This window comes from Asparagus officinalis, chromosome 8 (genome assembly GCF_001876935.1).
Source record: "Asparagus officinalis chromosome 8, Aspof.V1, whole genome shotgun sequence".
NCBI lineage: Eukaryota > Viridiplantae > Streptophyta > Magnoliopsida > Asparagales > Asparagaceae > Asparagus > Asparagus officinalis.
In genome coordinates, this window is record NC_033801.1 from 165,208 (window position 1) to 188,621 (window position 23,414).

The 23,414-nt window shown below is 36.7% G+C and overlaps 1 protein-coding gene across 1 annotated transcript; it reads right to left on the bottom strand.

The window, feature by feature from the left end:
* Nucleotides 17,902-21,235, bottom strand: LOC109822033 (endoglucanase 23-like). Its single transcript, XM_020388192.1, is given in 6 exon segments — nucleotides 17,902-18,571; nucleotides 18,658-18,933; nucleotides 19,036-19,197; nucleotides 20,278-20,411; nucleotides 20,414-20,525; nucleotides 20,828-21,235. Coding segments are annotated over 6 exon segments (1,185 nt in total). The 5' UTR covers nucleotides 20,981-21,235; the 3' UTR covers nucleotides 17,902-18,223.

A 23,414-nucleotide genomic window follows, 5' to 3' on the forward strand; every position in this document is an offset into this window, starting at 1 on the left:
CCATTGATATATACGAGTCATGGGACGAGTTGGGTCCAATTCTAGACCCAGAACTAAAGAAATAGGCCCGGCCCACCATTAACCCGGCCTGGCTTAACCCAACCCGAAATTTTAATTATTAGCTTTTAGTTAACATTTTTTATTTTCTTTTTTCCTCTTGTATTTATAATTTAAATTGAAACTAAAGAAAAGTTATTAACTTCCCATGGGCGTAGGTCTTCTTTCGATGTCCGAACCAGGTATATCTTTGTGTTTCTAATATTTTTTTGTATGATGTTTATTTTTGTACAACGTGCGTGTATATATATATCATTTTAAATAAAGAGTAAAATAGAAAAAATAATTTAAATATAATTTAATGAATACTAATACAAAGTTAATATAGTTTATAAATTAAAAATAAAAAAATTAGAAAAAAGTTTAAAAAAATCCACAGGCTGACCTAAGACCCATAGGTGGGGCTAGTCCTAGACCCGGAATTAGAAAAAAAAAGGCTCGATCCATTTTGATCCGGACGGGCCCGGTTCGGATCTGACCCGACCTTGAACCCAACGGGCTAGGTTACATGCCTGAACCGGTCCGGCCCACGACCACCCTTACCTCTATTCGATCTCTCTCTTTAAATACTAACAATTTAATTTACGTGAAAGTCAAAAATTAATTTATGAACTGAGGCTCAACCAAATGCCAATTGAATACCTTAACCCCCACCGCCCTACCATTTTGGACTATTAAAGGCAATGCCCGGACGATACAGATCCCATCATCTACAGTATGTGCCGTCCTCTCATGACCACGAGTGATATGAATTTATAATTTGGTAAAATTGTGTGAAGGCCCTAAAAGCAACATCTTCATCAGCTCCTTCACTTTTCGAGCATGTAGTTCAGTCTTAAGAAGTGTGACATCTTATGCTGCAGCTTTTTTTAGCAATTATTACCTGTCAACTAAGCATAGAGAGAGGATAAAAAGTACAGAACCCCATAATATCCTTATATACTCTATTCTTTCATGTTAGGTCTATTTAGAGTTCGTGTTAGGTCTATTTAGAGTTCTTTTTAGGTCTAATTTCAGCTCAATTTAATTCATATTAAGTCCAATTTAATGTTAAGTCTAATTTCATGTTAAGTCAAATTTAAGTCTAATTTCATGTTAACTCCAATTTAATTCATATGAAGTCTAATTTAATCCATATGAAGTCTAATTTAATTCCTTTTAAATCTAATTTAAATCATGTTATGTCTAAATCAACTTGTTTTAAGTCTAATTTAATTGGACTTAACATGAAATTAGACTTAAAAAATTAAATTAGATTTAATCATGTTATGTCTAGTTTAAATCATGTGTGTGCATGTTACCATTGAATTGGCAATCCAACAAAACTTGATATTCACTAGTCATTAAAAGAGTTCTCATCTTGTAGGATTACGACATTACTCTGATCTTCTATTAATTCTCTCTTTGTTGATGCATGGTTGTGGTTGTTTGGGTTTGACGTGAGCCAAGGGGAGACGAGTTTTGCAATAGTTTGAGGAAGAAGAGAAGCATTACGACGGGTATTGTATTTTAATTTTAAAGAAAAAGTATAAATTAAATGAGTTTTATCTCTTTTTTTAATAACATCATAGGGTGCTGTAATGAAAAAAATAATGTTAGGGTTTTTATAATAAATTGTGAAACCTGAAGAAGGTTTCATACTTATTACTCTATTTTAATTTTCAGATGAAATTTTTTTGTTATTTCATCTTTATTACGATTTCCATTTCTTGTCGTGTTATGGAGTAACTATATCGAATGGGCTAGTCCATCTTTTGGCCTTGAATCATGTTAGTAAGTCTTTATTTTCAGAGTTCTTATCAATTGTTATTATATTCAATATCGTTGATTCGTTGTACAAAGAACAGTCTTTAATTAACATTTTTTCTGTAAGGGGGGGTTAGTCACCTAGAACTTAAAACTGGAACTGGGATAATTTGTGGGATAATTTTTTAAGGTGTTAGTCACATAGAATTAGAAAATGGGATATTTTTTTATAGTGTTAGTCAAGTAGAACTTTTTTAGAACTAGAACTGCATTATTTTTTTAGAGCGTTAGTCAAATAGAATTCTAGTAGAATTAGAATTGGGATAATTTCTCATAATTATCCCATTAATTATCCTACCTATATATAGAAGCATGAGTTCACCTCTCTCAAATTATCCTACAATTGAAAAGAAACAACAATCGGAAAAAAGTAAAATACCTAGAACAACGTTCCGCCTCCCTCCCTATCGGTTAATTTCTCCTCCTCTCTTCTCTCCTCCGTTCCTCTTCCCTTCGACTTCATCTTCTCCGACTTCATCAACCCCTCCGGCGCCGTCCACGAACTCAGGTACGTACCACCGTAACAACGACCAGGCCTTTACAGTGCTTTGGATTTTAAACAATGATTATATATGATTTTGACAAGATTAATGTGGATATCTTATGGTTAAACAATGATCCAGCGATGGCATAAGTATATAGTGGTTTGGATTTTGATTTTTTTTTATTTGGGTAAAAGAGCAAAATTGTCTATTTTCATCAAGTGTGTGCACATGAGCCATCAAAACCTAGCCTGTGGTAGCCATTGCCTTTTTTTCAAAAGCTTGTAGGTACTTGGATTTCTTCATTTTTTAACCAGATCGAAAAAAAAGCTACTATATATCCTGCCCAATTAGAATTTGTAATGATAACTCATCCTTAGTTTCAACCTTCTATTTGCATCGGTAGTCTAGACTAATACAAGAAAATTGCTGTGAATGATCATGTACATATTATTAATTAGATGTAAACGTAGTTCTATTTTAACCTAAGAAGTTGTTCATTGATAACTCACGGAGTTTGGCCCTGAAATTAGCGATATAACTTAATTAATTTTGTGTACACATGCATTTCCCTCTTGTTTATGTTGTCCTGTTTTATCATGAATAGCCTTGTTTGTCTTTGAGATTGCCACAATGCTGGCAATGATTTATATATTATATCTATGCTAGTTAGAGGAGGGATAAATCCAAGCCTTAATCCTAGATATCAACAATCCACTTTAACTGCAACAACTAAGTAAATTATAATGTACAGGTTCCCAGCAATGATCAAAACATGCTGATGTGAACATATTTATGTCACACATCTAGTCTTGAACTGCAACAATCCACTTTTATTTTTGTAGTCTAGTCTGCATCCAGTCTTTTCTGTGATGGAGGAGGTTTTTGCTTCCTTATTAGATTACTGGAGCAACCTAATGACGGTTGCAAATTGCCGAGTAAATGTTACATATAAAGCTTTTGGGTGTTAATGGTATTTGCTAAAGTCCAGTGTCATAAGGTTCATATTAAAATTAGTGAAAGGATTGCAGCAGCATAACTTAAATGATAACTGGTAAGTCGATGGAAGCTTGAATCAAAGTGATAACTGGTAAGTTCTACTTAAAAAGTTCTAGGTGACTAACCCCCCCTAAGGATTTTTCAGATCCATCTGATGACAAACCCAAAAAAAAACAAACCTTTTTCACAAACATCCACAAACTTGGCCTGCAGTTGCAAACGAACCCCCAAAATAAAATAGAAATTAAAGAAAGTCTGCTTTTGCATGATATATCTCATGAATCTCTCTCTCTCTCTCTCTCTAGTTTACAGCCTGCAGGAGTTAAGGTCTTTGCATATCATGACTTAATTAATTACTTGAACCCAAACCTCTTGCTTCAGATTCCTTCATAATTCTCAGCCTCTTGCATGTTGAGGTGAACATTCTGTATAATGGAAGAAAAAGAAATACTAATTATATATAGCTAAAAATCATAACTCAAAATTGTTAGATCTGAATCATAAAACTTGAGATCTAAAACCATATAGCCATGATTAATTCGAAGAGATTAACAAGAATCAAAAGAGCGGAAGCTTATACCTGAATCCATAGATGAACCTGAGATGGGTTTTGGATCTTCTAACCTTAGGGTTTCTCTATAGCCGAATTTCTCTTTCTAGATGGGGGTGAAGAGAATTAGAGAATGTAACCCCAGGTTAGGGACCATAACCCCTTATTTATAGATGTTGTACATTTGCAATTTGGCCCCTCAACAAATCACAATTATAACCTGGTATCTGCACATATAACCCCATGACTTATTTAAATACCGAATTAACCCAAATTAATTGATCACTTTAGTGGGTTATCCTGAAAGATAGCAATACACATTGATTAATCATATGTGCCCACAATTAGATTTATTAGATTAAATCCAACAAAAATAATAGATATAACGTACAAATAAAATTATTCTCGAGGATTTACTAAGGTGATCAATATTATTCAAGAAAAGATTAATTAGCTTAATTAATCCCCGTCTTTATCTTCATATAAGCGACCACATGATCGCCTACGTAATAACGAACATTAACAAGCTTAGTTGGATAGCAATATTTTTCTCAATTCATAAGTATTAATACATGTTAGTATCTCTTATAACTAATTAATTAATCTCTTAATTAATTACCAAGTGAGAAGCATTTGAACATGTCCTCCAAGTTCTGTTGAAGATCTTTGTATGCCTCGTAGACCTTGAGATCTATTTTCCTCAAGTAGGGAGCTCCATCCATGCTCACCTTCACGACGTAGATAGCCATCGTGCCATTCCCACCACCACCACCCTCCGACTTATTAATCCTCATTATTTGCATACTATTTCTCCCGTGAGCTCTCACCGGGGGCCACCCTACTACTTGTGCCCTGCCCGGCCGACCACCATATATATATATGTATATATCAAAAGTATATATATATCAAAAGTAATAACATCCCTTAATTAATTAATTGCAAAAATAATCCAAACAAAAAAAAAGTTAATTAATTAAGACATGAGTTAATAATTAATACTTGGGCTAGCTCAACATTCTTGCACTTGCTCTCCTCCGCAGGTAGAGAGCGCTTGTCAATGGGTTTGTCAACGGATTCGGACCCCGGCAGTCCCCCCGCCGAGCTGGCCATCGTAGCGTCGACGACTTCCTCCCATATATAGTTTTGTTGTTTGTTTTTGTTTTCCCTTATTGATTTTGGGGTAACTAATTGTTTGCGTGTATCGATCTATGTGCATGGGCAGATCGAATTTGCTAGATATATAGTAACTTGTTGCAGCAAGCGAGCTAAGAGACGGAGCAATAATAATTATAATAGCGTTTTGATGAGGGTGTAACATATGATGTTAGCTAAAGATACATATACGTGCGGGACCATACGATCGCTGGTGAGGAGAAAATTAAAGAAATTAAGGAGGAATTGATAGCGTGTTGAATAAGTTAACTTATAAATATCATTTTTAAAAGCCGGCCGGTGTACACCATCTTTTTAAAAAACTAGCTTATAAGCTTACTTGTGTAAGTTAGATTTGACCAAATAAATTACACTTCTACCCAAATAATCTTATAGCATTTTTATCATAGAAGTTAAAAACAACTAAAAACAAACATAACTTATAAACTTTAAAAACTAAGCCTCCTCAAACACCCTCTAAAACTTCGGCCGGGTTAATAAATAAAACACCTTTTTTTTTTCTTTCTCCCTAAAGCCATTGCATGTGGATGGGTTAGGCCCAGATGGGTTATTGGGGGACCACCAGCGCATATTTGGGGGTTTGTTTTTCCGGTGGACTTGGACGCGGAGAGTATGAGCCACGTCTTCTATTAACAGTTTCCGGTTTACAATTCCTTTAAAAAAAGTTTAGTATAAATAAATAATTTATATACTAATGTAAACGCAATAAAAATCAATATAAACAGAATACTTGACTGTATTTGCATATGTACACCCTCAAATCATGGATATTTATAAAAGTACCTCCTTAATCTTAGTATTTGCAAAGCTACACCTTAATTCATCAACGTAATTAAATAAAGAAAACCCTAAAATCAACAAATCATTAACTTGGTGCTGAAAATTTAACTATTCTGCCAATAAGTTTTACGTTATGGTTACAAATTAGCCTATCAAAGTTGATGATCTTGAAAACTGTACTTTTTGGCCCGGGTCTAGCTAGCCCGCTTACAGTTTTGTCTGGACGCCACCGTCCAAATCTTACGAGGTGCTACCCACTGCTCCCCGGTTAATTAGTTGAGCGTGAGACGCTCGTACATACGTGGGCTGGCATTTATGGGCTGGTTATAGACACGTTAGTGCTCGGACCCATTACCAAACTGCTACCCCGGCCCCAAGCAATTATAATATATGTTTGTTCGGGGCAGGGATGAAGAAGTAGAGAACTTTTAAGGCAAGTTTTTGTTTGTCCGGGGGGGTCGATCGAGTTAACACGGTATATCATCTTCTTTAACTTGTCTTTTTTATGTTTGTTCGTTTATTTTATTTTTATTTTTATACGTGTAGTTGATCTAGTCAAATATAAGAGAACATTTGACTGTGAGGTGGACCGACCCTTGCTAATTAATCAGAACTAAGGCAAGTTTAATTTTTTTTTAAATAATCATGAAAGCCGGCCCCTTGTTCAGTTTACTTACAAAACACCATTTTTTACCCCCCCACAACCTTCATTTAAGAATTAGAGCCGGCAGAATTTATATATATGTTAATTTAACTCTTGCTATATAATCAGCTTATAGAACAGTCCAAGAGTCAGCAGGTACGTACGTAGTCAGTATTTGGATATAAAATGCCACTGGATCTCCATTTATTTTCACAAGACAAAAACACCCTTAATTAAAAAAGAGTACAGATCGATCGATGATACCATCCTGCCGGCTACACCTCAATCTTGCCGGCCGGAGAGGGTAGGGATACTCACATTTCCGCGCGAGGGGTCTGGACTCTGGACGGTTTTATTGGGGTACGTAATTAATAAGGAAATTAGACCTAATTAATTTGTATTTGTACGTAACATGACAAGCATCACGAGCAACTCAAACAGCTAGCTAGCTAGAGCCTAGAGGCTATAGCAAACTAGATCCTCACGAGTTCTGATAAATTTTGATCTCGTTCTGTCCGTCTACACCGTCGCGCGTGTTATCCAAAATTTTGCATTCCACAGTCGTGCATTTAGCCCTGCTGAGAGGACGTCCGGAGCTTTGAGAATTCGTCGCCGGAGGCAACCTTCACCCATGGGTACTCTAGAGTACTCTAGACACAAGCCGGACACAAATGCGGACGAGTTTAATTGTACGTCGTGTTGATTGTACGTATGACAGGACTGTATTTAATTATGTGGTTCGGTCCATTATATCAAAATTTCAATCAATCTAGCTAACTTCTTTAATCTATTCTCTTTTTGTTTGTTTTTATGTATTAAAACTCTGTGCAAACGATCTAGTCTAATGTAAGAGGAGAGAGGATATTTCCTCTTCTACTCATTTCGTCTATGTTTTTTTTTTTGACCGTAATGTATCGGATATTATGAAAACAAAACAAAAGAAGAGATAATTGGAAGTCTAGAAAAACTACAGATAACATAAGGCTCAAATTACACACCTTCACATTGTGCAAACAATCAACATATTTCTTCTTCTTGTATTGCCATAGGTAAGTCGGAGCAAAATATTCAGCTGTAGCTGTTTGAATTGCCAACTCTTCCAGAATATTTGACGACCTACTTATCTTGAGTACTCGGGTGCCAAACAACATCAAAACTGATGTAGAACATGTTCCAGATAAATTCATGGAGAAACGGGACCGTCAAAAATCCAAACGTGTGCCTAACCGAAGAAAATAATTTGTAACAAAGAACGTACGACTCATATCTCTCAAACCGTACTTTGGAATTGGACGAATTATATATGAAAATTGTGTATTTTTTCGAGACAAAGTCAACCAAACCCATCGTTGTTCGAATTGCCACAAATTCCCTCCAGATTGAGAGATATTAGAGTTTTTATTAGTTTTTTTACCATTTTAGGTAATGTTTTAGGAGTCTGTTTTGATTAGAAAGCAAATCCGATTTGATTCCAAATTTAACCGATTCATTTCCCTAATCCTAAGGAGTCTTTTAAGGAAATTTTTTTTTTAAATTTTTGGCAAAGTTTGTATCATAGTAGGAGTTGTTTATTTTCTATTTAAGTAGAGTATTGTACGTCCTAGAGGCATAATATTTTTATCAATAAAACTCATCTTTAATATTTTCTTTGTGGACTCAAAGTTCTTCGTGGATTCGGAGATCGCTATTTACGGATTCAGAGGACAACCCTTAGTGGATTTTGAGGTTTATCTCTTCTACGCCGTGTCACAAACATTTCAAATTATTGGCTCTTGTCCGAGTAATTAATTAATTAGGATCATAATATTGTTGTGGATCCAGCTCAAGATAAAGCTCATATGAGGTCCACATGAATTAAAATTCTATTTAGAAGAGGACTTAGATGATCTAGTTGTAATAGAAATAAGTTTGGAGGACCTGAAAATAAAACTCCTTTATAAAATAATTCTATTCATGAAAAAAGTTGTAATTTTTTGGTGCTACAGTAATCTATAAATAGTAACCCGTGAGAAGAAAAGAGGGGGGGGGGAGAGAAAAAAGTTTAGATTCAGGATAGCTCGGTTGTCCAATGACAGTGATTCAAAAGCCGTTGTCTTTAGAATGACGACGCCGTCGAGGTTATTGAAATTAAACTTGATTTTGGATCAAGCTTAATTTTGGATTTATGATGGAATTATTCTAAGTTTGACCAAACCCAAAATTAGGTCCAAATTCTAGAGGTTTTCTAGAAACACTCTAGAAGGTTGATCACCTCCTTAAAGTGTTCTAGAGAAATCTTTAAGCCAAATATCTAGATAATAGTATAGAAACATCTTTAAGCCAATTTTCTTGGTTTGGAGGTCGAAAGGGTAAAGGATGAAATATTTGTCAGCCAACAAAGCTACGCAAGAAGGATTGTTGAAAGGTTCGGAGTACACGAAGAGAAGACACGTACTACTCCGATGGACGTGAACATAAAGCTTAAACGCGATGAAGGGTCCTTGCTACCTGATCCTCGACCTTATCGCTCTCTTGTAGGAAGTCTTCTATACTTAACCATTACAAGACCTGACCTTGCCTTCGCGGTGGGTCTCGTAAGTCAGTTTATGCAAGAACCAAGGAAGCCACATCTAGAAGCGGCAAAGAAGATTTTGAAGTATGTAAAGACAACTCTTGGCATGGGTCTGATGTACAAGTACAATGCCAAGGTTTCTCTTCATGGTTTCACGGATGCTGACTTTGGTGGAGATCTAGATGATCGAAAATCAACTTCAGGGTATGTGTTCTTATGTGGAGACACAAGTGTTTCGTGGTGCAGCAAGAAGCAAGCAACGGTGTCATTGTCTACCACTGAAGCGGAGTATAAAGCTTCAACACTCGCAGCTCAAGAGTGTATATGGCTTCGAAGACTCCTTGAAGATTTGTTGGAGCCAATCAATAAGCCGGTTGCAATTTATGGAGATAATCAAAGTGCTATCAAGTTGGCTAATAATCCGGTGTTTCATGCAAGGACGAAGCATATCGAGTTAGAACATCATTTCATACGGGAGAAGGTGCTTGATGGAACAATTGAAGCTTTGGAGGTTCGAAGCGAAGACAACGTTGCAGATATCTTCACCAAGTCACTACCAAAGGGCCAATTTGAGTTACTTCGCTCGAAGCTCGGGATGGTTGACAAAATCAAGTTTAAGGGGGAGTATTGAAATTAAACTTGATTTTGGATCAAGCTTAATTTTGGGTTTATGATGGAATTATTCTAAGTTTGACCAAACCCAAAATTAGGTCCAAATTCTAGAGGTTTTCTAGAAACACTCTAGAAGGTTGATCACCTCCTTAAAGTGTTCTAGAGAAATCTTTAAGCCAAATATCTATATAATAGTAAGAAACATCTAGATAATTTGTGATAAAAATATTTAGATATTATGTAGAAATTTCTAGAGATTGGAAAAATATCTAGGAACTATGGAGGTGATATTAGAAGAATTTAGATCCTTTGTAACATATCTTTGGGAGGCTATAAATACCTCCTCACTTCTCTCATTTGTAAGTAAGAAGAAAAAGTTGAACAAGTGAATAAAGCAAGTTCAAATAAAGAGTCTTCCTCTTCATAAGTCCTCTACATTTTAATAATTTGCCCTTGAACATCCAATACAAATTATGTAATAATATTGTAATGTTAATAAATTTAATTGTTGCACATAATTTGGGTATTATTTATATAATTGTTATATATATCCTTAGAAGTTATTTTGTTAGATCATGCACTGTGATAGTCACTTGCTTGGAGATATGATCTAACTTAGAAATTTCTTAAATTTGTGCTTAACCTATAACTAGTAAAGGATAACTTTGTTATAACATGTTATTATGCATGACACCGGTATATGAGATATGATGGTGGGTCTCAACCATCGGGAATAGAGATTCTCCGGGTGTATGTCATATATAAGCACGCATTATGATGTGTGTAGCACTAGACCGTATTTGAATTCTCTAGGAAGAGTCACCTAAGAGATAGAGAGTTCAAATTGTTACATGGTCCCTTTGACTTGATGATATTGTTATTTTCGATTTGATAATTTAGTATGCTTTGATGTGATGGTTAAGCTTGTTTAGCAAGCGCTACACAACCTGAAACATTGGGTTGCTAAATTTCATTTAGGAAAATGATGGATGTCTAGATAGGATCCAGTATGCTCATTATGATGAGTTAATTTATTATGCATTCCCATGAAGCTATTAAATTCCTGCCGGCAGGTGGTTTTGAAAATATTTTAAAAATTTACTTTCTTATAAAAATAAAATATTTTTGATGTTTCAAAATGTTTTTTATTTATGTTCATGGGAATTACAAATTTAGGCATGAGCAAATAGGTGAGTTGTCCTGCTTAAAAGAGTTGCCTAAAATAAATGATACTGGAATGGATTGAATGTAAGATATTATTTATTAATAATTAATCCCATATTATGGAAGAGCTTTTATGAATAATTGGTTGGATAGGGATTTGATTGTTAAATTAAAATTATTAATTTGATCAATAATTGGTTCTCGATATGGGACCCAATTGGTCTCACTAATGTCATTAGAAGAGGTATACATGCAATGCAATTCTATTTCAATCCTTAATTGTTATGGATAAAGTTTTTGAATAAATCTATTTCTATCCTTAATTGTTATGGATAAAGTTTTTGAACAAATCTATTCTATCCTTAATTGTTATGGATAGAGTTCTAGATAATTATGAATTGTTTAAAGTTAAAATCTCTAAGAATAGTGTAATCCTATAAATAGGGTTCATATGTAGCCTTATGAGAGGAGATAGATGAGATTGAAAATCTTATGAAGATAATATGAAGAAATAGATTTTTGAGAACCTATCTCTCAGTATTGCTCCTCTACGGTGACGGGTGGATTTCAATTGGAGGCTTTTTCTCTTGAGGAAGCTATTTTGGATTGATCTCGGGACAGATTATTGTAGAAATTCAGAAAGCGTTTCAGGTATTCTTCTAATATTCAATTAATTTTGATTAATAGTCATGATATGCTTTTTCCGCTGCATTGTATGTCATGATTCCAACACATTTCTCTAAAAGTCTTTCTAGTGTTCTCTAAGTGTTCTTCATATTCTTCTTCATACTTAGAGGTTTATTCTCTTGGTTTCTTTCGGGTTTCTCGGGTATTACGGTCTTGGGCTAGTGCTAAGCACTATCGGTGTTATCTTTACAGATGTTATGGTGTTGGTTTCTCTGTGGGTATTATTAGAGATGTTTTGTGAGACGAGTTTTAGAATTTTGGTGCTCTAAAGATGCAGACACTGTATTTTTCTCTTGTCATGCTTATTGTTAGCTTTGGATGCCAGAAGCAAAGAAAGCAGCATCTCGCTGCTCTTGTCTGAAAGTAGTGAGCACGAGGCGATATGATTTCACCTGTAGCTTCACCGACACCGAGGTCTTCTACTGCATTTTTTTTAATCTTTCCGTTTGCTTCACTCATAATATATAGCGGAAATTTTTAACCACTTTCATTTGTCTCGCACTGTAATTTGCTTCGGTAGCAACTAGCAAATGGCTACACCATGAGGACCTCAGTGTTTGTATTAGAAATTGATTGGCCGGCGATCGTATAATATTATTAGTACTGTGTAGATAATGGTGATCCGGCTAAGGCTTCCATATATGGTAAATACGTGGGTGTAATGTAACTGAGATAAGGACGTATGAGCTACAAAAATTAAGGTAGACTGCAAAATGAATCATACACTGAGTTATAACAAATAAATAAATAATCAGACTGAGTCATAGATGTAATTTAAAAACAAAACAAAGAATCAGAATTTCTTTACTGCCAGTTCATCTTCACGAAGCAAGTTAGGGGGGGTTAGTCACCTAGAACTTTTTAAGTAGAACTGAGATAATTGGTAAAGTGAGATAATATTTTGACACTGGGATAATTTAGTGGAACAATGATGGGTAATTCTTAAAGTGGGATAATTTGGTAGGATGATTTGGTGGGATAATGATGGATAATATTATGAAGTTGCATAATTTGGTAGGATAATTTGGTGGGGGTAATGATGGGTATAAATTACTATTATTAATAATTATATATTAAAAATAATATAATATTGATAAGCAAATTCTAGTAATAACTATAAAATATAATACAATAAAGCATCACTATTCATCTCAAATAATAAAATAATTTACAAATAAATAAAAATCTAAATCCCTAGAGTGACTCGACTTCCATCATCTCACATGGCTTCTATCATCCCACATGACATCCGTCATAGAATTTCTCCAAGCTCCTACAGCTGCTCGTTGAGTCTGTAACTCGTCTTCTTTATCGGAGTCATCGTCTGCATTAGTAACATTTCGTGGAGCTTCTAGTGGATGATCATAAATGTCGAAGTTCAAATCTCATAACATCATAAAGAAAGAAAAATAAGCATTTTTCAGCCATTAACCCTTTGGACCAATCTCATCATGATCGCTGAAACCAAATTAGCAAATAAATAAAATGTACACATGAATCATCCATGGCCGCTAAACAAATGATCGACAGATGAACTATAAATATCCTAATCAATTTATTGAGCCGATTTAATAATAATAGATATCACCATTAACCATTCAACATCTAATCATTAATGTGATCACAAAGTTTCTTTCTAACTTATAAAAAAAAACATAAATAGCCCGCATATCTTTAGCACTAACCCACTAACACTATATTCTTAACCTAAACCACTGTTGTAGAGAGAAAACTTAGATCAAACAAATAATAATAAAGTAATTTAACGTCAAAAAGCTATCAATAAAGTAATACATCTTGAAGATAATAATAAAAGATCTTAAAACTGGAACTGAGATAATTTGTGGGATAAATTTTTAAGGTGTTAGTCACATAGAACTAGGAAGTATGATATTTTTTTATAGTGTTAGTCAAGTAGAACTTTTGTAGAACTAGAATTGTATTATGTTTTTGGTGCGTTAGTCAAGTAGAATTCTACTAGAATTAGAATTGGGATAATTGCTCATAATTATCCCACAAATTATACTACCTATATATATAACCATAAGTTTTCCTCTCTCAAATTATCCCATGCATTGGAAAGAATACAATTTGGAAAAAAAAGTGAAACGACGCCTCCCTCCCTCTTGGTTAGTTTCTCCGCCTAGAAAATTTCTCTGGCATGAAGTCAATCATCCGTTCATTTTTCTGTCTTTACTTTGTTTTTGTGATGATTAGATCTTTTATTATTATCTTCAAGATGTATTACTTTATTGATAGCTTTTTGACGTTAAATTACTTTATTATTATTTGTTTGATCTAAGTTTTCTCTCCACAACAGTGGTTTAGGTTAAGAATATAGTGTTGGTGGGTTAGTGCTAAAGATATGCGGGCTATTTATGTTTTTTTTATAAGTTAGAAAGCAACTTTGCGATCACATTAATGATTAGATGTTGAATGGTTAATGGTGATATCTATTATTATTAAATCGGCTCAGTAAATTGATTAGGATATTTATAGTTCTTCTGTCGATCATCTATTTAGCGGCCATGGATGATTCCTGTGTACATTTCATTTATTTGCTAATTTGGTTTCAACGATCATGATGAGATTGGTCCAAAGGGTTAATAGCTGAAAAATGCTTATTTTTCTTTCTTTATGATGTTATGAGATTTGAACTTCGACATTTATGATCCTCCACTAGAAGCTCCACGAAATGTTGCTGATGCAGACGATGACTCCGATAAAGAAGACGAGATACATACTCAACGAGCAGCTGTAGGAGCTTGGAGAAATTCTATGACGGATGTCATGTGGGATGATAGAAGCCATGTGGGATGATGGAAGTCGAGTCACTCTAGGGATTTAGATTTTTATTTTTTTTGTAAATTATTTTATTATTTGAGATGAATAGTGATGCTTTATTGCATTATATTTTATAGTTATTACTAGAATTTGCTTATCAATATTATATTATTTTTAATATACAATTATTAACAATAGTAATTTATACCCACCATTACCCCCACCAAATTATCCTACCAAATTATGCAACTTCATAATATTATCCATCATTATCCCACTAAATTATCCTACCAAATTATCTCACTTTAAGAATTACCCATCATTGTTCCACTAAATTATCCCAGTGTCAAAATATTATCTCTTTTTACCAATTATCCTAGTTCTACTTTAAGCATATGTAGTATAAGTATAGTTTCTTCATACATATATATGTGCTTTTTCACTTTTTTTCCCTCTCTTTTTTCTCTAAGAGAAAAAAGAGAGGGAAAAAAAAGTGAAAAAGCACATATATATGTATGAAGAAACTATACTTATAATACATATAGACATTGCAGTGTTTTATACGTCAATGTTATTCCCTTCTAGAATTTTATGATGTAACGAAGTCATTTAATTTATTTGATAGCACAAACATGCATGATGAGCTCTTTAGTTTTCTTTTATTTTGTTGCTGTTGATATTTCTTTATTCCTTGCTCAGTCTTTCTTATACCTATAATACATCTTTAGCCCTCAGTTCGAGTTTTCTTTTCAATTTTGTAAAAAATGGCCCCTCATTTCCCTCCTTTATATATAAAGATAAATTGGTGAAATTTTAAAATGCATAGTGTACATCATTTATAAAGACATAAAAAGTTAACATGTGTCAGTCATATTATAAGTATCCACATATCCACATAGAATAATTTTGGCTGAACTACACTCTTCAAATTACTTTAGCACTACTACAAACAAAAGTATGGGGTCCGTCTTACTTGGATTGCCATCAAGTTTTATTGTACCACACTATTTTGAGTCTAGTAGTTTGAGAGTAGTGCAGTTATCACTACTCATATTCTTTTATCCTATAAAAATATAACATGCAGACACCTAATCTTATATTCACCTAAAAATTCTTACTAAGTTAATATATATACTAGTGTGCCCCCCTGCCAAGCATGTCCTTCCCTTTTTTTTTATCGCTACAGTAATCTTTTTTTTATTGCTGCAGTACTGTATTTGTTAAACACTACAACATTTTTTATGCTATAGTAATATTTTAAAAAACTACAGCATCACCCCTCTGCTACTAGTATATTTTTTAAAATGCTACGGTAATATTTTTTGGAATGATGTTGTAGTAATATTCCTTTGAAGATTGTTATGGCCAGTCACCACACCAAAATAGAAATATCGGAAGAATACCTGCATAAGCCCAAGCGAGCTACGGTCCGAATCAACTTAAGAGGCTCAAAAGCCCAGTCAGAGTCAAGTCCCTCGACTAGACGAGCAGACAAGCCTTATTCCGATCGACAGGTCATTATGACCGACTCGAAGAACGGGGTCAGTCGCCCCCTCGCAATTAAGACAACTCCTTGAGCAAACGACTCGACTACCGAGTCGCCAACTCATAATGACGACTCACAGATCAACCCGCCTCGGCCAAAGGGATAAGAACCGACCGAGATCATTTCAGACGTCAATCGACACAACAGCACTGATTAGTCCCATCAAGATCTTCATTCTGACAACCCTCGTGCACCAGCCGCTTATTCGGCCTACAAGTCATTTCCCAGAAAATTACCATGATGCTTCTTTGTGCACGAATGACTTCTCCAATTCTCAGCCGCCACTTGGAGAGAGAAGGACGACCACGCAGTCGACCTACCCTACACCCTGCTTATTCTGACAAACCCAAAGCGCTGAGAAGACCTTTCTCCCTTGGCACTGAATGACTTCCCTCCCAATCGCCTGCCGACACCTGGAGGAAGAAAGATGACTCAGCAGCCTGCCTGTTCACCTTTCAAACCGCCTCCTGTGCGTAGTCAACAAAAGTTGAGGGTCAAACTCCCAGAGGCAAGGGGGCTATAAAAGGAGGTAAGGAAGGTAAGGACGGGGGAGCTCTCTGGCTACTTCTTCTTGCACCTTAGCTTTACTCCCCTTTGTATTTTAATAATTCCAAGAAGAAAAATCCCATGCAAGGACCTCAATGACCCAGGGGCCTCTCAACAAACCATCCCCAAGTTCATCAACTAACTTGACCGTCGGAGGTACCACGGGGGAAACTAGCCACGTATTCCTGCGATTCTTGCATGTGCAGGCTATCAGTCCACCCCACGCGCTCAGAATCGGGCATAAAATCGGAGGAGGAGTCGGCCTCAATACTCATCCTCCTCCTCTTCGCCCCCACCACGGTCCAGGGATCGAAGCTCGGCTCCGACAGCCGGGAAACCGGCGCCACCGCTGTTTTTTAACGAGCAACAAACAAGATGCTACAGTAACAATATGTAACAATTTGCTTGTAGCACGAACTATGTGATTGTTCGTCATCTCATTATATATCTATATATATATATAACTATGATAATATATATAAATATATATAATATATTATATATAATATATGTATACGAGAGAGAGAGAGAGAGAGAGAGAGAGTAGAAACTATGTCACGTTAAGTGGACACAAATCTGTGTTTGTCGGCACCAAAGTTTACTATCCCAACGTCATTTATATATATTAAAAAATCTCTTCATATCATGCAAGGACCCTAGCAACATCGAGTGGATAGAAACTTTGGTGGACCATCCTAACTTAAATTGACTAAGTTCCTCTCCTCTCTCACCCTCTCTCTCTGCTCTCTCTACATCTCTTACTATATTATATACTATACTATATAGTCTATATATATATATATGTATATATATATCATATAGCTAGTATCATATATGAGCAAAACTTCTGTCAACTTAAGTGGATCGTCCAGCTAAGTTTCTTATCCATTGATGATCAGCTTGAATTGAGCTACATATTGTGTGATGATCGCGTTCCGTTCACTTGATCTACATATTCTAAAAACTCAACACACCGAAATTTGGTGTGGAATCGTTGTGGTTTTTGGAACCCTTCATACCACTCGTATCAATTTTAAGCGGTTTCGAGTGATAGAACTTCTTTACATCTCGACGGAGGGTGTCAGAACCGACAACGAGTTCACCACAAAATTGGTGTCCGTTCTGGGGTTTTTAGAAATATGTAAGCAAGTTTAACGGAGCGGATCATCCACCGAATATAGTCAATGCAGTAATATAATGGATAAAGAAACTTAGTGGCGAACGTCCCTTAAGTTGCAGAAGTTTTGCTCATATCCATATACTAATATATATATATACTAGGATATATATCCGTTGCCAAGTGGTAAGTACATGTGGATCCATTATAATTTTATAATTCTGCTGAATCGATTTGAGAAATTTGGAAATACTAACAAATCTTGAAGTCGGTTGAGAATTCAAACTTGAATAGTAAGCTTTGGATTCTTCTTTCAAACTGGGCCAAACCGTGAACATATGACACGGCTCCTCCACTAAAGAAAATGTCTCTTGGAGGAGAAAAATATTAATAGAACACAGCACTAAAAAGGAGAATGTGGAAAATAATATTCAATACCACTCATCATTACAAATGAAGAAAATCAAACCAAAACTTCACCTTCTTAATTTTTCACTCCTCACCCTATAAATATTGGTCGGAATTACTTTTGGCACCTCAACCTGCTATTAAGCAACCACACTCACACACTCGCTTGGTCCGTCCAAGAAACAAATCCCACACAAAAGCCTCTCAAGCCTCTACTCTATACATACCTCTTTCTCTCTGCCTATATATATATATATTTATTTATATATCATGCTACTATATTTCCTATGCATATATATATGAACACCACTTATGTTGTTAGTGAAGGTTAATCCCTCCAGGACTAGGGCTAGCGACAAAGTAAGCCAATGCTCCTACTAATGGAGCATTAATGTATGTAGTTGGCTCTGATCTTCGAAAATCAGCACGATCGTCATCATACACATCATCCTCTCCCGGTCCACCCACAACTGCTCCTACCAACGGATTTGGATTCGGATTTGTGGAGTTGAAGTAAACCGTGCCATCCTTGCAACCAATTACTTGAGGATGGTCCGATTTTGATGGCAACGACGAACCTCGATGGTGGATCCGTTGTGGGTATTTCTCTCCGTATCCTACCATGTACGACATTTTCATCGGGTTGTCACCTAAGATGTAATCAACCTGCAACAAATTCATATTATTAGCATAAATGTTAATTAACGTAGAATCTAAACGTAATGTTGGCCGAATATTATGTGATAATTAACCTGTCTTTTAGCTTGAAGTCTGAGGGAAGCTGGGCCGATGGAAATACTTCCACAGTTGACAGTCTGTGACGTTTTGGAAAGATAATTGGCGTAGGTGAGGAGAAGAAACGCAATGGAAGTGACATGTTGCATGTTGCTCCCGCCGGGCTTGTAAATGAGGCCACCACGGGTGTATTGGATGTGGGATGAAGATGATTCAGGGATCAACGTGCACATGAAGCTATCTGCTGATTCTTTATAGGATTGCAGAGAAAATATTTGCCCGTCAAGAAATTCCTAATTCAGATCAAGGCAAGGATTGGGTTGGGGGGGTATCAGACGCTAGAAATTTGTACAACAAAATTCAGTACGTAGTAATATGGTAGGCTGTGGTGAGACCTTGGATACGAGGACGTTGAGGCCAGCATGCTTGTTGTCCCAACCAAACTCGTTGATGTTGTCCTCAGCTCCTAGAGTTTTCCCATTGTTCTGTATGTAGTTGAGGAAGGTGTCGTTTCTTGAGGCCCTCCTCAACCATGCTGCTCCCCAAAGTAACTCATCCTGTAATATTGTTTGTTTGTATCACCAGTAAAAACAAAAAGAGAAGTGACTATATAATTTGGAGACATGCAATTACTTATTCTTGATTTTACAAACGAACAAAATGCGTATAGAGACGGAACGAGCATGTCTCGTTTGTTGTCGTCAATCAATAGGCAATAGCATCCAATGCTTTGCAAATTTCAATACGAGGAGTCACTCTAAAGGACAAACTATATCCTACACTTAGACGTGTACCATTTCGGACACCTAGGCTGTAGTTGTCGTCAGAGGCTATATTATTATTATTTAGTATGATGCGGAGATTGAGATAAAAATATAAGCTTAATTTGTTTAATTCTCCAACTAATTACCAAGCAAGCTAGCTAGTCAGGGTGGCCGTCACTAGTGCCAAAGTCTATGCGTGTGCTTTATCAAGTCCTGTGAACCCACCGTGTCAGAATGCATCACAAGTTGGGCCAATCCTGGGTCAAAGACACATGATTTTGATTTTCTTATTATTAACAAAAATTAAGGAATCAATCACGGCCCAATGAACCACGACGTCAGTGCATTCTAAAGTTGCTAAAAATGTTTCGATTTCCAAAGTTGCAACTTAATACTGACATTTGGCTTTTCAACCTAGCTTAGCCCTAGGAGTGAAGCCTTTTTCAAGATTCCCCACCGAATGAAATAATTAAGCCAGAAGCACACCGCCTGTCATATACTGATATGACCACAAAGTATTAATGTTTTGCCAAAACACCCTGCCCTTTTTAAGGCTGCAACTTTTGGTCCATCCTCACCACCAGAATTTGGATCATCTTCACAGTTGAATATTCTAACTCTTCTCCGATCACAATACTTAAACCTCTATTTGAAAAGATAATATTGATGAGAAAGTTCTAATTAGAAAAGTGGCATTCTCTACTTACGAGACAGTGGTAGGATAAGAATCCACCAAACCATCACCCATTTAAAAGGATCCTTTCTCTCTATAGTATAGGTGAAATCTATACGCATTATTATTTTTATTTTTTTTGTTAATAATAAGAGAATCAAAATCACACTCAGAACAAAAGGTAAGCTTGCCGTTTTTACCTGATATCCATCAAAATCACAGTAAAAAGGGCACACCCCAGCTTTAAGCCCCGGATCATCACTATAGGCTCCTCTATAAGTATCTGCAAATTCAAATGCCTTGATTGCATTCTCCATGAGCTTATCCGAGTAGGCTCTCCAGCCACCTCCGACCCGGGCTTGTCAGTGCTGACCGTGTACACCGTCCTGGCCGTGTCCATGTCCTCCGGCCGCTCCCAGCAGTTGTGGTCCCTTATAGGATCCCCTACCTATCATCATGTATGTGGACAAAATTCATTAACTTAGCTAATTAATCACAAACCCGTGATCGTGAATTTAGGACTACATTTGACCATTAGTTTATTTATTGGAGGAGAATAATAATAGAAAGAGATAAAAGTAGGTGTGGTGTTGAAGGTTTCTGGGAGTACATCATAAGATAGGGCACGTCACACAATTACAACAGTGCAGGCAGTGTAAGGATGTCATCATATCGTTGGGAATCTTAATAAGTTGTGTTAATCCCCTAAATATATTTGTACGTACAATTCACACAAATTGCACTACTTGCCTGAACAAAGAGCCGACCAGGACGTGCGAGGGTCTTAAGTAGGTAATCGGTGGCCCACCGAACGGCCACCGCGGCATTCCGAAGCTCGTCTGGCGGCATTGAGTCGCCAAACTCGATAATGCTCCAAGAGAGCATAGTAGCGGTGAATGCCATCGGAAAGCCAAACTTGACATTGTCACCCGCATCATAGTATCCACCCTCAAGATCGACACCAACATCCGAGCCGTCGCTCACCGCAGAGTCGCCACGCCATTTCGCCCGCTGGTCCGGCGGTAGGCGACCAGACCGCTGGCCTTCGAAGAAGAGAATGGACTTGGCCAGTGCATCATGGTAGTCATGGCTACCCAATGCTAGCAACAGATGAAGAGAGAGCAGTGAGAATACTAGCAAGTAAGGAGGTGACCTGGGTCTCATTGGCGGGTATGTGTGTGGTTGTTTGGAGCCACAATGCGATACCCGCATATATATGTGTAGTATATATATGTAGGAGAGGGGAAAGGATTAAAGAGATCACGTGAAAGATAAATCAAAAAGGGGAGGGAGGAGGGAGGTTGGTTGATTGAACAAGATTGTTTGATTCCAATGGCGATGGCGTTAATGTCAGAGCATCACATGTTGCGGTAACTACTAGGCTTCAGTTCAGAGCCCACCACTGTTAGCTACAGTGCCGGTGGGCCTAACCGCCAAATTCACAAATTTCCCCCTCTAAGATTAAAAGTCTTGCGCAAAACATAAATACCTAAGTACTTAACTAATAAAAGGGAGATATTAATTCTAGCCTAATTGGAAGGGGAAAAAAATGAATAAAAAGAGATTCATAAAAGAAGAGATCTATTGCTTTTGCAAGTATAATTTATATGGTCCTCTTAATTACAACAGGTTCCTCTTATTAGTCGATAAATAATAGATTGGCCACAAGCCCAAGTCACAACCTCGTATGGTTAACGAATGGTATTAATCCCTTTAGCTTCATTCATATGATTAAAAGAAAAAAAAGGTAAAATTAGAAGAGGGCAAGAAAAAAGCGATCGGCCCCATTGGTCACATTCGGAGCATAAAGACGTACATGTGGGGTCGTCGGTCCAACGGGATGAGAATCTCTACCCGTGTTCCAAATTTGGCTCTAGCGTAATTGAGTCCACGTAACAGCGTGATTAAACTACTATTAACCTGCAATCATCATCAAACGTTGATGGTTCCAAAACCAAACAAACAATCTATATATACGTCCATAACATTTTTGTAATGAGTTTTGCGAGGTGAATATTGATTTGGACCCTCCTAATCAAGGAAACAAATATTTGGCACTTTGGTGAAGTCGTAGTGATTTGGCCCCCCAAAAAAAAAATCAATGAACACTAACTAGTACTCCCCCGCCCCCTTGACCAATTCTCCGTACTACTTGAATCTTGAGGGCGCAGATCAGCATGGGCCGTGCTGCAAGATCAATATTACAGTATTGATGACACCATGAATAATTCGGACCAGCATTTCCCTTGTTTAGGGTACGAAGTTTGCTTCGGTGCTCCGGATAAAGAAATCTTGCCGACAAATCAGTCAATTCTTGATCAAGATAACATCATCAATCAACTCCAATTTTAAGTGCGAACTCCGAACTAGCATCCTCGTATAAACCTAACTAGCATCCACGTACTTCACATTTCAGCCTTGGCCCTTGATGTTTTTAGACCCTAGAGATGTGCTGTCATTAATGTCCTCCGCCGCGGAATGTGTTTTGCTCGGCGGAATGGTTACTTGTACATTTCCATATGTGGCATAAAAGAGATCAACAACACTGCATACAATCTTGATGAACCACCAACAAGTGGTTAGGCTCATTCACAACTTCACATGCCTAGAACTCGCAAGCATTAACTTCCAACAATAAAGGCGGAGCCACCCACAGCCCGGTGCAGCGCTTTTTTTTTTTTTTTTAACACTCGCACAAAAGTCTACAGTGTTGATCTCAAGCATGCGGTTGAATTTATTGGGTGCATAAAAGGGAGCCAACAAGAATTTTTCAGCAGCAAGATTTGATTAAAAGAACCGTGACATAAAGTTTTGTCTTTCAGATCCTCTCAGCAACAACCCACCGCCCACCCACGCGCCCTTTTATCCTCCACGCAGTCATAAATCCAGCGACTTTGCTTGCAAGAAGCAAAAGTCTGAGATGCCGTTGTTTATTTCCCCATCCATCAGCCCGATCGAACAAAGTAGAGATATCAGCTGCAGAGGATCATGGATCATAAAAGAGAGAAAAGACGGATGCAACTACAAAGCACAACTTTATGCATGGAGAAGCAACCAACTGAAAACTAACCAGTTTCACTCGCTGAATGATTGGCTAGCACAGTATGTATCTTTGTCTCATGGATGTCAGAACAAAGACCGGCATCGCAAGCAATCTTGGATTGACTGGCGTGGGACCATCCACCACATGTATTTCACCTTTGACTTTCTCCTTTTCTGCCAGGACATTGCAGATTAAAAAAAATCCCCACTGCGTATTCATTTACTTGCTAGACCTGTCCAATATACAACATGATCACAATAAAAAAGAAAAATCAAAGAAGATGATAATGACAAA